The sequence below is a fragment of the Momordica charantia genome, assembly GCF_013281855.1.
Source record: "Momordica charantia cultivar OHB3-1 chromosome 5 unlocalized genomic scaffold, Mcharantia_2.0 BLBB01000005.1, whole genome shotgun sequence".
NCBI lineage: Eukaryota > Viridiplantae > Streptophyta > Magnoliopsida > Cucurbitales > Cucurbitaceae > Momordica > Momordica charantia.
Window position 1 is genome coordinate 8890324 of NW_028275163.1, and position 20414 is coordinate 8910737.

At 37.5% G+C, this 20414-nt stretch overlaps 3 protein-coding genes and 1 pseudogene across 3 annotated transcripts; all 4 read right to left on the bottom strand.

Annotated features, from left to right (window-relative positions):
• Positions 1–5284: 5284 nt before the first annotated feature.
• On the bottom strand, positions 5285–7689 carry LOC111015165 (phenylalanine ammonia-lyase-like; annotated as a pseudogene).
• Positions 7690–11374: 3685 nt separating this feature from the next.
• On the bottom strand, positions 11375–13750 carry LOC111015222 (phenylalanine ammonia-lyase-like). Its single transcript, XM_088124067.1, has one exon. It carries the CDS (start codon positions 13207–13209, stop codon positions 11536–11538), a length of 1674 nt encoding a protein of 557 aa, XP_087980193.1. The 5' UTR covers positions 13210–13750; the 3' UTR covers positions 11375–11535.
• LOC148211248 (phenylalanine ammonia-lyase 1-like) lies at positions 13290–13661 on the bottom strand. Its single transcript, XM_088124341.1, has one exon. The coding sequence runs from the start codon at positions 13659–13661 to the stop codon at positions 13290–13292; it is 372 nt and encodes a 123-aa protein (XP_087980467.1).
• Positions 13751–17587: 3837 nt separating the features above from the next.
• LOC148211249 (inactive leucine-rich repeat receptor-like protein kinase CORYNE) lies at positions 17588–20293 on the bottom strand. Its single transcript, XM_088123786.1, has 2 exons — positions 18566–20293; positions 17588–18080 (listed from the first exon to the last, which is right to left on the bottom strand). The coding sequence occupies exons 1-2, from the start codon at positions 19447–19449 to the stop codon at positions 17762–17764; spliced, it is 1203 nt and encodes a 400-aa protein (XP_087979912.1). The 5' UTR covers positions 19450–20293; the 3' UTR covers positions 17588–17761.
• Between the last annotated feature and the right edge of the window lie 121 nt (positions 20294–20414).

The following is a 20414-nucleotide window of genomic DNA, read 5'->3' on the forward strand; positions in this document are numbered from 1 at the left end:
GAAACGAGGCCGAACTGCTCCTCAACCTCGACCTACTAGAGGAAAAAAGGGAAATGGCCCAGCTACAATTAGCAGAGTATCAAAACAGAATGGTCAGACATTACAATGCCCGAGTTCGACCTCGAAGCTTTCAAGTTGGACATTTGGTCCTCAGGAAGATTCAGAGTCATGTGGGCACCCTTGACCCAAGTTGGGAGAGGCCATTCGAAGTCAAAGGCATAGTCTGACTTGGAACGTACATGCTGGCCGACCTGGAAGGAAACATGCTTGCGCATCCGTGGAACGCAGAGCACCTAAAGCGCTATTACCCTTGAAATGTCAAAATGGTCCTAAAATGGACTTGTAAAAATTTTCAAGGGGAGGAACTTTTAATAAATAGAGTTATTTAATTTCATGACTCTGAGTTTGATCAGAAATTAAATGGCGGCCACGGACTCCCATAAGACTTAAAACTGGCAAGGTAAATGTAAAAATTGATTAAATTCAAACCTCAAAACCCACGGGTTCGAGGTGCGATGTCAAAATCAATTATGAACCAAAATTCAATCATTTGAACGCTTAAGTTAAAGGTGCGATGTGGAAGGTTCAAGAAATTCAATCCTCCAAACCCACGGGTTCGAGGTGCGATGTGAATATTAATTATGGACTCAAAATTCAACCATTTGAATGTTTAAGTTAAAGGTGCGATGTAGAAAGTTCAAATTGTTTAATATGCTTTTGGACTTCCGAGTTTGAGGAGAATATCAAATACCAGTGAAGAAAACTCTCAAATTCAAGCCTTAAAAACAAGCGTAAGTAAAAGAGGCGATGTGGATAGAGTTCCTCCCAAATTCAATCCTTTAAGCTTACGAGCTAGAGGTGCGAGATGAAATTATTCATATACAAGTTCAAATTTACAAAAGCAAGTTCAAAAACTTAAAGAAAAAGCAATAAAAGAACAGGCGGAGCTCGATGTGCAGAAGTGGAGAAATGAAGATTCCATTGATTAAAGGACAGAGCCAAGGCTTGTATACCTTGCAACTCTACCCAAAGACTTACACAAAATTCAAAAAGAAAAAAAAAAACAACAAACACAAACAGCATGAAGGCTCAAAAGCGTCAGCTACTCCTGAGGTGAGAGGGCAACTCACCCTGGGAACCCAGAAAGTTGACCTCCTGGGACCTGCCCTGCTGTGATGGGACCTCCTCCTGGGTAGTGCCGACCTCAACCTGCTCTTGACTAGGAACATCTTTTTCCTCGAGATCGGAGTAGTCAGAGTCCAGCTCTCTAACGTACTTTTCCACCAAAGACTGGGGGCCCGGAGTGCTATTAGGCCCAGAGGCCCATTTTTCAGCGTACTTCTTCTTCAGTTCACTGAGGTCGATCTGAAGATGGGGCATGTCGGCAGCAATACCCTTCATAAAAAATTTGAAGCCTGCTTCGCTGAAGTCCTTGGCAAATCCATCAAAGTCTGGTTGTTATTTGAACGCTGCTTCCAGAAGAGCTCCGTTGGCGAGGCGTTCTTTCTCCACCTTGAGCTCGGCAATGAGACGCCCTATCACAGCATCCTTCGCCTCAAGGGCCTGGAGCATGTCGTCCTTCTCCTTTAAGAGTTGGAACTTTTCCTTCTCCAGCCCTTTGGTGATGGCATGAGCAGCTCGGAGGTGGGCCTTATGTTTCTCACCCTCATTCTTCAGCAGTTCGGTTTTGGCCTCCACTTCGGCCCTCAAGATATCCACCTCGCTCCGAGCCTTCAGTAGTTCGCCCTTCAGCGTGGTGGCAGCCTCTAAGGCAGCAGAGGAGTTCTCCTTCTCCTTCGCTGCCTTCTCCTTCGCTGCCAAAGCCTCCCTTCCATCCAGCTCGGCTTTTATCATCACTGCCGAATGAACAGAAGCAATGAACGCCTGCAAAGACCAAGCACACGAGAGTTAGACCGAGCTACGAGTTGTAAAAGAGGAACAAGTACGAAAGTAAAACTTACCTCAGCGGCGTGGTCAATGGTCCGTTGCAGTATGGATCCAGGATCGCTTACGAACTTGGACGCCATTCTAAGGTAGCGGTCCAAGCACGCAGCCGAGATATGGGACACCTGGTCCTTCACCCCGGAGCTCGACGGTTCCATTTTGAACCGCATCTTCACGTCGGACGTCCCCCTTATCCGAGCTTCGGGGTCGTCCACCAAGTCGGCATGGCTCGTGGGCAGGGGCCCACGAGGTCCCACCTTCGAGGAGGAGGTAGTTTTCTTCTTCTTCCTTCTCCTCTTCAAAGGAGAATCTCCCCTCACCTCGCGCAAAGGCGACACGTCCAGCGCCTCGGACTCATTTCTCGAGCGCTTTTCTTTGGAGTGCTCCCCAGTAGAGTCTAACTCGATCACCGGAGTTGGGACTTAGACGATTCAGCCTTAATCTTGAACCGCAGGTTGAGCCACAGCAGGGGTTGTTAGCTCCGTGCTTTGACAGTCTTAAGGGCGTGAGCACGACCCTTAGACTTGCGCTTCACACTGCCTGTGAATCCGCACACCATTGCTACGAAATAAACAAGCGAAAAGTTAGAAACTAAAATTAAAACATAAATTGAAAGCGAAGTCGAGTTCGGCTTACCGAGCTCAGAGTTTGGTCTCGAGGCCTCGACTGGACGCACTAAGGGGTTGTAATCTAACAACCCAGACTCAAGCAGCAACCGATCGGTCACCAAGGTTCCGATCTTTCTGCCCCTTGGAAAGTGATCCTTGTAATACTTGAGGGTGTCGAAGGAGGCTTGAGTAGCTCGGGAATTGGTCTGATCGATACTGCACAAGACAGAGAAGAATTCAAGTTAGATATGAAAAGTTAGAGCAGAAAGATCTAAAGTTGCAAAGAGTAATCATAACGACCTCATACCTAAATTCCCAAACCTAACAGACACGTCAAAGAAGGGACAACCTGATTCGTTCTTTGCCAACCACTCTCCAGAGGCAAAGAACCATTTCCCCACCCATTCTTTGATGGAGGTCGGCCCTTTGACTACACCACCCGCACCCTTCCTTGCGCACATGTAGTACCGACCTGGCTTCTTAGCTATCCTTTTAACTTCAAAGCACCCTAGAAGCTGCTTAACATCTAGCAGATCGGCGTCGTCCACTTCTCGAGCTCGTAACCAAAACAGGATGGCCAAAGCAAAAATGACACCCCATCCATTGAGGGCCACTTGAGTAGGAGCCAGTCCGGTTCGGTTTAGGAACTCTTGGGCAAAAGGGTGAAGGGGAAGTCTGAGGCCGTACTTAAACATTTTTAAGTAGAGTGACCAATCCCTCTGGAGGATTGTCAGCTCTTTCCCCTTCTTCAGGAATCCTAAGGATGATATCATTTGGAATACTAAATCCCCTACGGAGGGGTCCGAGGTAATGCTCGGACATTTTCGAAGGGTATTCCAAATCCAGGCCTGAGGTGGAGGTTTCACTATCCTCCCCATCATCAGAAAACCTAAAATTTTCTATCTCTTCCAGCTCGGACTCTAACCTAAGAGCTAAGTCCTCCCTAGAGTCACTTGGTTTGGGGGGTGAACTGCTTATAGTCCGACCTGCACTACCTAAACTATCATTACTGGAGGGGGAATACATGAAAACCACCATATTCAAAAGTAAGAGTAAAAAAAAAAAAGAATGACTGACCTACGGAGGGTTCGAGCTGGTTTCAGATCGAACTCCAGAAATTCAGGGAACGTAAGGTTTGACCTAAAGTCTCGAAACTATTTATAGTTAATTGGAAAAACCTCTACGCCGTACACGTGTAACGAACGAGCGGCCAGGATCATCTCGAAATTCGTAACGACGGACTACTCAAGTGCTCCGACAGCCTGGCAGATCGAAACATCTTCCACAACCGTCGTATTCTCTCTACGAATCAGAAGTCGCCACGTGTCCAAAATTGAGTCGGGTAACTTCTCTGTCAGATCGAGATCGGACCTGACAGAGAGGGGGCAAATGTTTGGGGGTAAAAATACCTTGGACACGTGGAGGACGCTCATTGGTGTTCAAGGAATAAAATATCCCAGGTCCACCTCGAACCTGTCGAGGAGATTGGATTCGCCCATTCACAAGGCTAAGTATAAAAAGCCCCGGTTCGACCTAGACGGGTTCGATCTGCTCAAACCTGACAGGTTCGACATGAAAAAAGACAAAGGTAACCACCGATCGTGAGTACTGTCGGACCCGCCACCTATAAATAGAGGGCCTCATTTCACGCTCAGGTATCGAATCTCATCTCGAACTTAATATTGAGCCCGACCTACACTGACTTGAGCGTCGGAGAGTTGTTCACTCGTGAGTTCAGGTCAAGCTGGGGACCGGGTTCGAGTTAAGTCCGTAAAATCCGTGTTGTACAATTCTTTACATAAACAATTTTTTTATTTAAAAAATTGGTAAGCAACCCTATTTATCCCTCTCTAGTATTGTTATTTGATTCTACAAGATCAAAATGTAAGCATGCAAAAAAAAAAAAAACCACTCATAGAGAGTGAAAGTTACACAATTACTATTATACTAGTTTTATTCTATTGATATGGCATATCGGTGATAGACCGAATATTTAAATAAGCATGCGTATAGAACACTGATAGAAAATCAGAGTACATAATCACTGATATATTATTCATTCTATTGATATGATATATCAGTGAAAGACCAAATAATAAACAAACATGCAAAAAGAACACCAATATAAAACCAAAGTTGCATAATCATATACCATTTTCATTGTATTGATATAGTATATTAGTGCAAATCCTAAACAAGCATGCAAAAAAGAACACACTCGTAGAAAATAACAGTTACATAATCACTCATGTACTATATTTTCATTAGATTGATATGATATATGAGCGATCTATCACTACTAAAGTGTATTAGTTATAGACGTGTATGATCGAAAGATCGCTGATATATATATCATTTTTATTTTATTGATATGGTATATTAGTGATAAATGTATATAAATAATAGACGTGTGATGCTGAGATATGTTTTTATTTGATGAGCTTTTCAAACCTTTCATACCTTTTATTTGGGATGGGTGTGCAATTGTGCTATATTTACCATTAATAGAAAAACTTGTGCCAATTGTGCTATTCTATATTGTGGGACAGCTCTGTTGTCGCTCCTTATGTTTAATAACTTAGGATAAAAATACTACCAGTAAAATTACTCCCAAACATGTCTCATATGGTTGAAATTTTGAAACTTAAAAGCTTGTTAAATTAAATTAATCATTTGATAAATAAATAAGTATTAAGAGCATTTGGGACATTTAACAAAATACTGTTATTCACCCTTTCATTTGTAATAAAATGAAATAATTAAGATGGAAAAAGGAAAGGAAAAAAAAAACAGAGTAGAATATTATCACATACAAATCTTCATCAATGTTGAATGCATTATCTACCTCAATGAGCTGGGAAAAGGATTAGCAAATAGGAATTGGAGCACCATTCCATTCTTTCAAGCACTCGAAGATAGAGTCAATCATCTTTCCTTGATATAAAGTCATGAACACCTTCTCGCATTCTTCTCCAGGAGATATCATCATTTCTCCTGTTAGCAATCTTGTTCCCAAATTTTCCCTCACAAATCTTTATAATGGATAAGATCTGCAATCCTTAATTTTGTTTTCAATTTCAGAATCTCCACTATCATATGCCAATCTTGCACTTTCAACTTTCATTGGTAAAACTGTCTTTAATTCCTCTTCAACAGCACCAATATTTTGGAAGATTGAAGTGTCTGGGTTCACTTCATTATCACCATTGACAAGTGCATGCTCAACAAGAATCTGTCTCAATTTCTGCATCAATGGGTAAGTATCACCGCACGGATCATCGATGTATGAAAATATGCATTCTCTATCGACAACTTTGAGTAGATATTTCTCACAAAATCTTGACGGGTGAAGTGTACTGTTAGAGGATGTGGTCAACACTTTTTTGGCTACTTGGCTTACAGTGCTTTTAACAACGCTCTTCAAGTTTTCCTCCAAATGTCTCAAATCAATTGCTTGACAGAGTGCAATAAAAAATGTAGAAGACATGAGCTTCAAGATATCAATGGCTTCAGCTATTTTTCTTGCTGAGATTAAACCAAGAGAGTTTACATCTTGGTTGTGTTGCTCTGCATTTTGAACATGACTTGTTACTGGATTTGCTAGATATTGAAGCTCAGAACAGTATGAAGCCATGACAATTTCAGCAGTTTTAAACCCATAATCCAGGGTTTCTACTTGCCGAAAGATTAGAAGGCAAACCATTGTTGTAGAAATCATTGGCTAGTTCTGAAAATTGGGCAAACATCAGCTTCCCAATTGATGAAACAGCCAAACGAGTGTTGTCATCGAAACTCCAATTGGTGTTCCTTGAAAGTTGCCTCCATGCAATGCCTTGTTTCTTGAAACATCAATCAAAGGGTTATCGTTGATTGAATTAATCTCTCGCTCAATTGACTTTGTGGAGAACCGAATCACTTCAATCAAGGGACCCAACCATTGGGGAGAGGTTCTAAGAGCATAACAATCTTGTTTGGGCTTTTGGAGGGGATCAATTTCATGTAATTTCATAGTTGTTTTCATGTACGAACTTCCATCCAAAATGTGTTCCATGATTGCAGCTACTTCAATTTGACCACGGTGGTACTTCAATTTATGGGTCAAATGATCAGTGAACTCAAGCTTTCCTTACATAACCTCAGCAAAAATGACTGATAGAATTTTTGACAAAACAAAATATTTGCCTCGAAAAGAACAATGGAAGCCAATCCAGAACCAACAGCAGTGCCATTGACAAGAGCAAGACCTTCTTTAGGTTGCAACTCAAAGAAACTAGATGGAATACCGGCTTGTTTAAAAGCGGCCTTTGTATCAAGAGTTTTGCCATTGGGTCCAATGGCTTTTGAATTATGACGACCTGTGAGTAGCCCAGCAATATATGACTAAGGGGACTAGATCCCCTGAAGCTGTAATTGTTCCTCATATTGGCAAACATGGAGTGATGTTGTTGTTGAGAAGTTTAGCGATGGCTTCCAAAATCTCAAATCTAATTCTCGAATATCCTTGAAGGGGTGTGTTGATTCTTACCAACATGGTAGCTCTAGTCGTAGAGTGAGGCAAAGTGTGACTCGACTCAGCCCCATTCCCAAAGATCCTAGCATTCAAGAATCAGACCAGCTCCTTTTGAAGAGCTCCACCTTGTTTGGTTCTTCTATGGGATGTGGCACCAAACCCAGTAGTGACACCGTAACTATCCATACCCTTACTCATGCTCTCCATAACCCAATCATTGCTAGCTGTGACACCTGCTCTCGCGGACTCGGCCAACTCCACTGTGACATCGGAATCACGCGTTGCAATGGCAGCGACTTGGGAAATGGTGAGAGTCTCCCCGCCGAGCCTCACCACGGGTCTACGATACTCTTCGACCATACGCTTGACCTCATCGAGATGACTGTCCTTCAAGGACTCGGCGGCCACACCCCAGTTGAGTTGGATCTTGGGCCATGTTGTATGAATTAGGAGGGGGAAGTAAAGAAACCGAGTGAGAAAGAAAGAAGGGATGAGAGAGTGAAGTGTGAAGATGGAGTTTATGAATCTGTGGGTTTGGATTTGGAAAGAAATGGAAGCTTTGCTTTAAATACAGAAAGCTTTTTCTGCGTTGAGTTTGGTAGAGAGAGTGAAGGTAAACAGTTTAGATGTTTGGTATTGGTGTGACTGCAAAATAGGCTTAAAATTAAACTTTGAATAATACCAAATATTTTTTTGGGTCAAACTTGATGGCCACTGATTATACAGCAACTCTTCGGTCTGGTGGTCTCTTTGTGAATTTCTTGACCCCAATATTTTTTTTAACGATCTAGGATAGGTTTGAACTCATTTTCTTTTAATTAACACTAACTCCTCCATGATTATTTTGTTTTTTTTTAACTATATTTTTATAGTATTTTTTCCATTTTATATCTTGGATTCTTTTAATTAAATAAATGTAAAGGTGTTATAGATGAGATTTTTTATTTTGTTCATTATTATTATTATTGTATGGTTTATATTCTACCATTTAATTTATTTATTACTTAAATTTAGTACTATTTCATACTGTTCCTTTTATTATTTTATTTATTATTTATTATTCCTTTTGTTTAATGTGATTAATTTTTCGTAAGGATACCAAAACTAGCTGTCACCCCATCAGTAGTAGACACAACATGGATATGTCGAATGGATATTTAGAACCATGATTACCACGTAAAATAAATTAAATTTCCATCATATTACAAGAAAATCGATAAAATATAAAAATATCAACAAAATGTCACTAATATATATATATATATATATATATATATATATATATTAATTATTTTTAACTAATTTAGAAATGAGAAAATATTTATTTGTTAATTTAAATATTTTTTACAATTCTTTAATTTTTATAATTTTTACAAAAATATCCATCCACGTCGATATTTAAAACTTTGGTGCTAACCAGTAGTTATAAGTAATAAAACCAAAATTCAAAATTCTTATTTTTCATAAACAACAAGGTTGACATTTTTATCCCTTTTGAGGATGACACAAAATTCTTATTTTTCATAAACAACAAGGTTGACATTTTTATCCCTTTTGAGGATGACACAAACGACCTTTTAATCAGAGATAGGTGTCTTAACCATTTGAGCCTCGATTTTGGTAGATTAATTTTGAATTAAACTTTTTTATAGGTACTAAATTTACATGACTTTTATTTTAGTCCTTTAATTTTTAAATATTTTATTTTAGTTATTAAATTCTACATAAAAACTTTGTTAGCCTTTACCACTAATTTTTAGATTAATCACATAATAGAAACCTAATTACATTTTGACCATAGTTAACCCGATATTGTAGCTTTAAATACTTTCTTCTAGTATAAACAGGGGTGGGTGTGGAGATTTCAAAAGACTGCTTTTATCATTTAAAGTATGCTCACGTGTTCGTGTTCGACATGCTATAGATCTAATTAAATAAAAAAATATTGTTTGGGGAAGGGAGTACCCTGGACACGTGGAGGACCCCTATTGGTGCTCCATGATGACTCATGAGTCACGACCAGCTCGGACGCCCGAGATCACCACCACTAGCGTTGACAGATAAGTATGAGGGCCGAGGTGAGCCTGGCCGAGGTCCGACCTACCGGGAAGCTCGGTGGGGGCCGATGTGAGCCACTGTCAGCGGCGTGATTATCGGGTATAACCGTCGGTCCCGAGATTACCGGGTGTAACCGACGGTCCCGAGATTACCGGGTGTAACTGTCGCGAGATTAGCGGGACTACCACCCATAAGTAGAGGACCTCACTCCACGATCAGGTACGATGATTTCTGGCTTCGAATTAAACTTGGAATCCGACCTATACTGACTTGATCGTCGGAGTGCTCATCTTTTTGTGCAGGTCCGCCCAAGTGGTCAGGTCGGTCCAGAGGCCGGGTTCGAGCTACAACCAGAAACACACTGTTGTGCAAATCTTTGCATAAACAAATATGTTAACGCCAAGTTTATATCAAATATTTTTTTCTAAAAAAACTAACAGCAAACAATATTTGAGACCGTTGGAAAGTTTTAGGACGAAAATAGAAGGTACATAAAAATTTAAATATCAAAATAGTTTTTTTTTTCATAAAAACTATATAACATATATATGTGAATAAAAATTTGAAAAGGGCATTATTGATTTTCTTCATGCAATTAATTAGAAGAGTAGGTCAAAAAGGCCTTCCCCACAACTTGCTTTGGTTTTTCTTTTTCTTTAATTTCTTTATCCTCTTAATTTTTAATCTAAGTTGAGTTTTGTGAGAGTCAGTCAATATGGGTGACTTTATTTGGCTGCCAATTAAGCTTATATTAAAATAATGATTATTTTATTATTACTATAATAAATTAACTCATATGGGTGGGTATTATCATTATTGTAATACTCACCCACTATGTAGTTGTTATGGGCTTATATCTATGTCTTTTCATGTCTCTTTTTTTTTTAAACCAAAACATATTACTATATTTTTACTTTTAGTACAACACATTACATTATTTAATATATATGCTATTTTAAATTTTAGAAGAACTTCTTCATGTTTACCTTATACTTTTAAGGTGGTAGATCTCAAAGTGGCAAGGAGGCCGCTGTCACACCATACCATGCTGCTGCTCAAATTATTCAAATGACCTTCATTAATTGTCCACTATCTGAGGTGCTTCCAATCATCAAGGCAAAATTCTTCTTTTATTTGAAACGTGGATCCATTGTCTCCACCTTTTCACCGCAAAGACGTCGATAAGAAAATTACTCGTACAATTTGGAAAATTGGAAACAAATTGAGTCGTTGCTCGGTAAGGTTGGGTATCAAGTGTAGGATAGATTGGGATCATAATATTCTGTTTTATCAATGTTTTTTTTTTTTTTTTTGGTATACATATTTGTAGTTGTTATTTCATATCTTCTTTTCTTTAAATTGCATTGACCCAAAGATATGAAATAACACCTTTAAGTAAAAAACCAATTACAAATTTGTATATTTTAAAAGAAAAAAAGAAGAAGAAGAAGTACTTATGCTTAGGTTTAGGTTTTTAAATGGAAAATATATATAAGAGAGAGTTTATCATCTAAACAAAGTAATATCAACAATAATTTGATCAACCTCTAAATTTAGTCATTTAATCCTTAGATATTGCAGGTATATTATTTGATAAAGATTGCATGATGTAATTATTTTACAAAGATTTCTCCGCAATATATAGCGATATATCAAACGTTACGAAATATTCTAAATAATGCTTAGCTCACATGTTAATACAATATAATCCACTTGAGAAACTCTAATTTTATTAACCTAAGTATGGGTTTTTTAATTATTTGCATGTTGAAAAAACAGGTGATTTAACAGAGGTTTATAATATAGATTGACTAGAATTATTTTCATGCAAATCTTTGAGAACTAAAATAAGGTGGAAAGAAAAAAAAATATGACATTTTAAAAAAAAAAACATTAAGGAACAGAATGGAGTAAGTAACAAAGTTCATGGACCACACAACATAATTTTTTTTAAAAAAAAAAGGAAAAATTAATCTCATATACTAATTTGGTAGGTTATTCATCTCATAGAATGCATTGATAGCAATGTTATTTATGGGAATTAAAATTTTCATTGAAAATTTTATTTTTATTTGTTGCTTGAGTTTTGAACTAATCTGAGATTGGTTAAGTTCCAATACGTTGAACTTGTGTGATTTAATATTAGTTTATAATTCTCCTAAAATTAGTTTTGGTTAAATTGAATTAACCAATATTGGCCATGTAGTATAAATTCAAATTGTATACATCTAAAAAAAAGTGAATTTCTAACCCAATACTCAAACACCAATCTGAATTTTCATTGATACAATGGAATTAACAATTAAAAATGATTTAAAGAAAAGAAAAATAACAGTAGAATACAAATGCAAACTTGTATCCTTCAACCATTTTTGGTTTGGTATGCTAACTTTCAAAAACAAATAGCAAAGAGCATTAGCAAATAGGGATTGGAGCACCGTTCCATTCTTTCAAGCACTCGAAGATAGAATCAATCATCTTTCCTTGATACAAAACTGTGAACACCTTCTCGCATTCTTCTCCTGGAGATATCACCTTTTCTCCTGTTAGCAATTTTAATCCCAATTCTTCTCTTACAAATCTGTATAGTGGATAAGATCTGCAGTCCTTAATTTGATTTCCAATTTTAGAATTTCCGTTCTCATATTCCAACCTTGTATTTTCAACCTCCTTTGGTAAAACTGCCTTTAACTCCTCTTCAAAAGTACCAATCTTTTGGAAGATTGAAGTGTATGAGTTCACTTCGTTATCACCATTAGCGAGTGCATGCTCAACAAGAACTTGTCTCAATTTCTGCATCAATGGATAAGTAGCACTGCATGGATCGTCGATGTATGCAAAGACGTACTCCCTATCCACGACTTTAAGTAGATCTTTCTCACAAAATCTTGATGGGTGAAGTGCGCCGTTCGAGGAAGTGGTCAACACTTTTTTTGCTACTTGGCTGACTGTGTTCTTAACGATGCTTTTCAAATTTTCCTCCAAATGTCTCAAGTCAATTGCTTGACAAAGAGCAACTAAAAATGTGGAAGACATGAGTTTCAGAATATCGATGGCTTCAGTTGTTTTCCTTGAAGAAATTAATCCAAGAGAGTTAACATCTTGGTTGTGTTGCTCGGCACTTTGAACATGACTTGTTACTGGATTTGCGAGATATTGTAGCTCAGAGCAATATGAAGTCATGGCAATGTCAGCACCTTTAAACCCATAATCCAAGCTTGGATTTCTACTTGCAGAAAGATTAGAAGGCAAACCATTGTTGTAGAAATCATTGACAAGTTCTGAAAATTGCGCAAACATAAGCTTCCCAATTGATGCAATGGCTAGACGAGTGTTATCCATGCAAACTCCAATTGGTGTTCCTTGGAAGTTGCCTCCATGCAATGCCTTGTTTCTTGAAACATCAATCAATGGGTTATCGTTGACTGAATTAATCTCTCGCTCGATTGACTTTGTGGAGAATCGAATCACTTCAATCAAGGGGCCCAACCATTGAGGAGAGGTTCTAAGAGCATAACGATCTTGTTTGGGTTTTTGGAGGGGATCAATCTCATGTAATTTCGTAGCTGCTTTCATGTAGGAACTTCCATCCAAAATGTGTTCCATGATTGCAGCAGCTTCAATCTGACCAGGGTGGTGCTTCAACTTATGGGTCAAATGATCAGTGAACTCAGGCTTTCCTTGCATAACCTCAGCAAAAATGGCAGATAAAATTTCTGACAAAACAGCCAAAATATTGGCCTCGAAAAGAACAATAGAAGCCAACCCAGAACCAACAGCAGTACCATTAACAAGAGCAAGACCTTCTTTAGGTTGTAACTCAAAGAATCCAGATGGAATGCCTGCTTGTCTAAAAGCAGCCTCCGCATCAAGGGTATCGCCATTGGGTCCAATAGCTTTTGAGTTGTGACGACCGGTAAGTAGCCCAGCAATATATGACAAGGGGACTAGATCCCCAGAAGCTGTAATTGTTCCTCGCAATGGCAAACATGGTGTGATGTTGTGGTTGAGGAGATTAGCGATGGCTTCCAAAATCTCAAATCTAATGCCTGAATATCCCTGAAGGAGAGTGTTGATTCTTACCAACATGGCTGCTCTGGTCGCAGAGTGAGACAAAGTGTGACTCGACTCGGTCCCATTCCCAAAGATTCCAGCATTCAAAAATCGAATTAGCTCCTTCTGAAGAGCCCCACCTTGTTTGGTTCTTCTATGGGACGTGGCACCAAATTCGTAGTGACACCATAACTATCTGTACCTTTACCCATGCTCTCCATCACCCAATCACTACTAGCTTTAACACCCGCTCTCGCCGACTCAGCCAACTCCACCATGACATCAGAGTCACGGGTGGCAATGGCAGCCACTTGGGAAATGGTGAGCGTCTCACCTCCGAGCTTCACCACAGGCCTCCGAAACTGCTCAACCATGCGCTTGACCTCGTCAAGATGACTGCCTTTGAGGGACTCGGCAGCCACGCCCCAGTTGTGTGGATCTTGAGGGCTTCTGCACAAGCTCTCGAGTGAAGTATTTAGGTGAGCCATTGCAATCAAGAAGATGATGAACAACACAGAAAGAGAGAAATGAGAAATGAGGGAATATAAAGATGGTATTTTGAGTGATGGGGGAAATGAGAGCGTTTGTAAAGAGTCTTTGTGAGAAGCTGCTTAAATAGGGGAAGCTTTCTCAGCATAAACTAACAAGCATTTGTGTTGGGTAAAGGAAGAGTAAAGGAAATAGCACACCACTTAGGAGGAAATTGGGTAGTTGGGAACTAACTTTTTCTTTTTTATATTCAATTGGTCAAAATTGATCAATTAACTTAATATTATAAATTTAAATTGGTGGCTATTTTAGCTTTAGGAGAGAGGGTGGAAACCTCATTAATTTAAGAATGGACTTTCTTTTCAAACATCAAAGTTGATGACCAAAGTTTTATATCCAAACAATTAAAACATGTGCTTTGGTGATTAATTAACTAACTATGCATTTTTCTTTGCTCTTACCTAATAAGCTTGTCAAGTTAGCTTTCGGTCTCGATATTAACATTTATGGTTAGAAATGGAACTTTTAAATCTATTTTTCAAGACGTAGAAGTTAAAGTTAATTATTTTAGCCCTTTTTAAAAACTATTTTTTTTTCAAGTTTAACAAATCTGAGAATGAAGAATCAAACCTTACACCTTACCAAAGATGATATGTGCATGCTCAAAATGACAAAAAAAAAATCTGACTGAAACTTATTGAATTAGTATTTTTAACTAAAATTTATTTTGTATTTTTAGATATTTTTACTATTTTTTTCTCAATTAAAAAACACTTTTGGTTTCTATACTTTTGTTAAAGTAACAATTTAGTCCTTGAACTTTAGTTTGTAACGATTTAGTCCCTATACTTTCATATGAGTAACTATTTAGTCCTTGAACTTTAATATGTAACAATTTAGTCCATGTAATTTAAAGTTGGTAACCGTTTAGTCCCTATCGTAAAATTTTTTTGTTAAGTTTCTTATATATATATATAGATAGATAAACTAAAGAGAGACCAAATATGTTTATAACTAAAAAGATTAAATTGTTATATAATAAAATTTGACACTTAATTTAAACAAAAATTGTTCACGATAGTGACTAAATTTTTACAAATTTTAATCTACAGGGACTAAATCGTTACAAATTAAAGTTTAGGACTAAATCGTTACTTTAGTGAAAGTATAGGGATTAAATCGTTACAAACTAAAGTTTATAGACTAAATTGTTAGTTTAGTGAAAAGTATAGGGATCAAATGTGTTTTTGTACCTTTTTCCTCTGTTAAGTTATTAAAGTTGTTTTTTTTTAATTAAGAAACTTTTAGTTAATGTTTTTAGTAAAATAGAAATTTATTGTAATAAAAATGAATTTTTAGAAATAGTTATTATATATACTTGTTGAGTCAGCTCATTCAAAATACTGATCTTGAGTCAAGTTTGGGCTTGTCTTTGGGCCTTGGGCCTCCCATAGCCCAAAAGTAGGTGAGCACTTCCAAGAAAGAAGTGTCTAACGTTGAAAACCATTTTAAAAATATTATTTTCTTTTTAACTATTTTCAGCAATTATTGTTATTTTAATGAGTCAAAAGCCATGGGAATAAGAAATCTTGTATAGGACAACTCGAGTACAGGTCAACTGCTAAAGCATATATTATAAATCAATAGTTGTGGGTTGGAATATAAAATTATATTTTTTTAAAATTGATTTCTAAAAGTATAAAATATATTTTGTTTAGTACGATAAAAGAAAAAATATCTAATACAATCGTTTCCTTATTTATTTAATATCTGTCAATTATAAGTTTGATCATAATTCCTAGGGAGTGGAAAGCAACATTTTAAAGTTTTTTTTTTCATACTAGTAATTTAACCTTCAAAATGACTTTTTGTATAAACATTTTCTTTTTCGTTTTTTTATATTTAATACACTAATTTATATTTAATAAAATAAAATTCATTTAATCATTATAATTTATGAAAGCTTCATAATATTTTATATTAACTACATTATAACATGTAAAGATAGATTTTTTTTTTTTTTTAACAAAACCTGTAAAGATAGATTGTTAGTTCAAGGATTTATATTAATATGAAATATACAAATCAATTATAAAATTGAGTAACTAAATGAATGGATGACATTATCAAAATTACTACAACAGACTTGTTTGATAATCTATTTAAATTTTTATTTTCTGTTTTTAGAAATGTTTTTAAATTTTGGATAAAATATATGTATATATATATATACTTTCTAGAAACATATTTATGTTTTTCCAAAATCTCATTTATTATCAATTTTTTTCTTTCACATATTGTTCTTTAACGATTTTTTTCTCATTCTAAAACTTTTTTCCTGCACTAAAAAGAATTTGTCTCTCTCTCAAATTTTTATTATTTACTATTATTTCTCTCCCTCAAAAATTTTAATCTCGTATTTTCTTTTTTTTTTTTCCGACATATCACTCTCATTTTTAGCTCTTTAAAATTTTAATATTTTCTCAAACTTTGTCTCTCAAATTTTAACTGGTTTTTCATCTTTCTAATATTTTTTTTAGCAAATATATCTCCAATTTTTCTCTATATAAATTTCTTCTCTGTCAGTTTTTTTATATTAATTGTGTATATCTATTAATTTTTATATGTAAGTAGAATTCATATTATGACTTTTTTTTAAAAGTAATTAATAGTGAATATAAATTTTATTTTCAACTTTAATTTAAAAGAATACAATTATATAATTAATGTTATATTTTTTGAAATTCATGCATTATATGATCAAATTATATTCTTTTAAGAAGAATATCAATTTAAAATTATGTATTTAAGATAATATATATTATTTATAAAAGTCATTACAAATATTAAAAGTAAATGGAGATATTATATAATTTAATTAAAATTTATTTAATTCGAATCCCCTCCCCAACATGTTGTATTAAAAAAATTGAAATTTATTTAGAATATCCAAGTATCCATTACTGCAAAATAAATGTGAGAATCGACAATATTAGATTCCCATCAAATAAATGATCCCTTAAAGAAATGGAAGATTGAAAGCTCAAATTCCCACCGGGTGTTTATGAATGTGTAAAAGATGAGAGAGAGAGAGAAAAAGGAGACGGTGTTGGTTGGAGGGTCATGAAGTTTATGGTACTCTTTCGGAGCGTGCTGGCCTTGGCCCCAGAAGCATGGGACGACTTTCCAGACTTTTTCTTCTTCTTTTTTTTTTTCTTTTTATTTATTTATTTATTATTTATTTTATTATTTTTGTGTTTGTTTGTAACGTTAAATCCAGTTTCATTTTCAAACCCTGCCCCTTTCCATCACCCACACTTTGTCACCCACTTGGGAGAAAACACTCCATTCCCCTTTTCAACAACTTTTTCACTTTTTTTTCCTCCCTCCCTCGAATCCAACCAATAATTAAATTTAACCATAGAACAATACTCGGTTATACATACAACAACCGAGAGTAGATATAGTTGGAAAAGATAAAACGGCATCTGTGATAACATAAAAATTATTTGAAGCGAAGCAATGTATCATACGTATTTTACATATTTATTCATACTCTTCTATTATTTATCTACTGCGTTGTCCTATCAAATCAATCAACATTTGTCAAATAATTATGTCATATTATTATTTAGTTAATAAACAACCGAGAGGTTTTTTAGGTGCACGATTAGAAATAGGTTTCGAGCACCAACCAATCCGATTCGATAGAAAATTATCCCAATGTCCAGAATCGATTCAACCAGGAATGGCAAATTTCAAATTTGTCTATAAAGAGCCTGAATGGGGAGGAAAATGGTGGCTATGAGGGTAAAAGAACACGTAGATGAAGGTAAAATCTGTCCAGAAAAAGAGTGGCAATGGCAACAGAACCCCACTCCCCTGTTTAAGATGTTTGTTAAGTGGTCATTTCACCAAACAATCATACTATCAAAATGGAATTTTCCTTTGCACAAAAGCTTCTTTTACATCATCAACAGACAGGTCAACACCACTTTACAGTAATAAGTTTCTTCTTTTGAGATTCCAAAAAAGAAGAAAAAAAAAAAAAGCAGTGAAATGAAGGTGTAGAGAGGCTGAGTTTGAATTGGATGGGGTTTCAGAAACTGTGCAATTGTGTTAGCATGTGTACCAACTCATCACTGGAAGGTCTGTCTACTGGCTGATCTGATAAGCACACAACAGCAATCCTCACAGCCATTAGCATTTCATCTTCTTCCCCTTCTTCCCCTATGATACTCTTGTCTAGCGCTTCTCGAACGTCCCCGTTGACCTGCAATTGTCGTAACCACTGGCCTAGACTTCCTCCGTTCGCTGCTTCTCCAAAGAATGGATCTGCTGGGTCTCTGCCTGTTAATAGAACCGCTAGAATCATCCCGAAGCTGAAGATGTCGCTCTTATCGCTGTACCTGTTAAAACTGAAAAAACCGACAAATGTCGAATATGATTACAACTACTTTCACCACAATGCAGCTTCTAAACAGAGAGTGCTGAATATCCCAACTTCTATATCCCCTTTGAAACTTTTACTTTTTGTCACTTTTACCTAATGGGCAGTTTCATATCGTATCAGAACCGAACGTCGTGTATTTGAATTCCTACTCTTCATTCATTTCTTAAGCTTAATCACCATTAACTTCTTGCTAACCAAAGGGCTACACCCGATTAAGAAGCCTACTGACTACTAATTAACTTAAGCTTTTGGGTTCAGCCGCACTTTAGGTAATGTCCAAATTTCTACAATATCATTTCTTCTTCCATCGACGTAATTGGTTCACGGGTGGGTTTAGTGGTGGTTTAAGATTAAAACACTAGCAAATCGAAGCCAGAACGTTACCAACATGCAAAACGTAATCAAACCGAGACTCAACAAGTTAAATGTGGGGGGTTTTGGAATGCTAACCTGCGGTCCTGAGAGCACTCAGGGGAGGTATATGCAGAGTTAGAAGCCATATCCAAGTTGGAGAAGAGCTTAGCCAAGCCAGAATCAGCAAGCCTTGGTTCAAACTCAGCATCCAACATCACATTTGAAGGCTTCAAGTTGTAGTGAAGAATGTGAGGATCACAATCAAAGTGAAGATACTGAAGGGCCTTTATAACCCCAACAGCAATCCCAAGCCTCACTTCCCATCCAACCCTCACCTCATTTTCCCTCACTCTCTTCATCAAATCCTCAAGGCTCCCTGTTCCCACATAGTCATAAACCAACCATAGCCCTTCCCCTTCGCCTTCCCCAACATAGGCCCTCAGGCTCATCAGATTCCTGTGCCTCAGCTTGGCCAGCTTCTCCAGCTGCTGCTGAGTCTGCCTTTTCGCCGACTTCCCGGCCTCGGCTGGGCTCTCGAACCCCACGAGCCGCTTCACGGCGATGGTCAGCCCATTGTCCAGAACGGTCCTGTAGTACCTCCCATGGGGGCTGGACCCCAGAAGGTGGTTTTCGTTTCTGAGAGCCAGATGGAGCGTTTTGGGGTCGATTATGGGGGAGAAGATGACGGGGCCTTTGAGAATCGGGGTTCTGTTTAGGTACCGGACGAAGCTGCGGATCAAGCAAGCGAAAAGAAGGGCTCCGATTAACCCTGTCACCACCCCCAATGCCACACTGAGGACGATTCTCCGGACGCCATTTTTGAACCGTGGAGAGGTTGTTGTGGCTGTTGGGAATGGCGGCCCAGAAGAGGCGAGGCGTTTGCTTGCTCTTTCCTGGCATTTTGCGTCGGAGAAATGGTGGAAAGAGAGCAGAAACATGAATACAATCACAATCTTGGCGCCAATTCCTCTCTTCCCCATTTCGAAGAACAAAAATCCCAAACACAGAAAGAGGAGGAGGAGGAGGGGTTTTCAATTTTCAATTGCTAGCTACCCTACATATTGGAATAATCAAATTCCTGGGGCTCGTGGGAGAAATATTCGAATCTGAAACGATTCGTTCGAGTCCGCAGTGTGGAAACTGGGAACTGGGAATTGGGTGGGGAAGGGAATCAAGAAATTCTTCAAGGGGAATGAGACGTGGCCATAGATTCATTGGAGGAGGTTAAAAAATGCAGAAAGAAAGAGGAACGGGAAATCTTGAGTGGGAAGACGGGAAGAATCAAAAAATGGGAGGCAAGGATTCAGTATTCCCATATGTTTAGTCCGTGACGAATGGGGAATGAGGGAGCAGTGCAGTAGCAGTCAAATGGGGAATCTGCTGCTCTCGCCATGGAAATTAACAAACAAACAAACACAGAGAGAAAGACCCAGAAAGTGAAAAATTGAAAAGGAGGGAAAGAAAAATCAAAATGGAAGCTTCAAGTCTCCGGTTCCAACTTCGAACACCCAATTCCAATTCCAAAGAATGGAAACAAAAAAGAAAATACTTAAAAGGAGGGAAGAAAATAGTGAAAAAAAAAAAAAAAAAAAAATCGTCTGTGAGGCCAACGCGAAGGCCATGGCCAGAGGACGGACCCCATTTTTTCAGAGCTTCACTTCTTCTTCCCGCCTTTTGAGAGTGTTTCGGGTGGGTCCCACCGCCACGTCACCAGCTCCGGTCGCTTTCACGAGAGCCGAAAGCATAGCCTGTCAAATCTCCTCCCTTGGTTTCTGCCTACAACACATCCTGACCGTTCCTCATACAACCCCCTTTGGACTTTGTGCTTTTCTTTTATTTTTACTTTTTCATTATTATTAATAACATGAATGAGTTTAATTGTGGCTTGTGCTCTCTTTTTTTTTTTCCTCGAATAATTGCTCTTCTTTTTCCAAGTCTTTTTGTT

What these genes read in the sequence shown, in the direction of transcription:
- LOC111015222 (XM_088124067.1), bottom strand. Translation starts at nt 13,209, where the DNA reads ATGTTGGTAAGAATCAACACTCTCCTTCAGGGATATTCAGGCATTAGA.
- LOC148211248 (XM_088124341.1), bottom strand. Translation starts at nt 13,661, where the DNA reads ATGGCTCACCTAAATACTTCACTCGAGAGCTTGTGCAGAAGCCCTCAA.
- LOC148211249 (XM_088123786.1), bottom strand. Translation starts at nt 19,449, where the DNA reads ATGGGGAAGAGAGGAATTGGCGCCAAGATTGTGATTGTATTCATGTTT. An exon ending in GAGTGCTCTCAGGACCGCAG is followed by an intron (nt 18,081 to 18,565) that starts GTTAGCATTCCA and finishes CGGTTTTTTCAG; the next exon opens with TTTTAACAGGTACAGCGATA.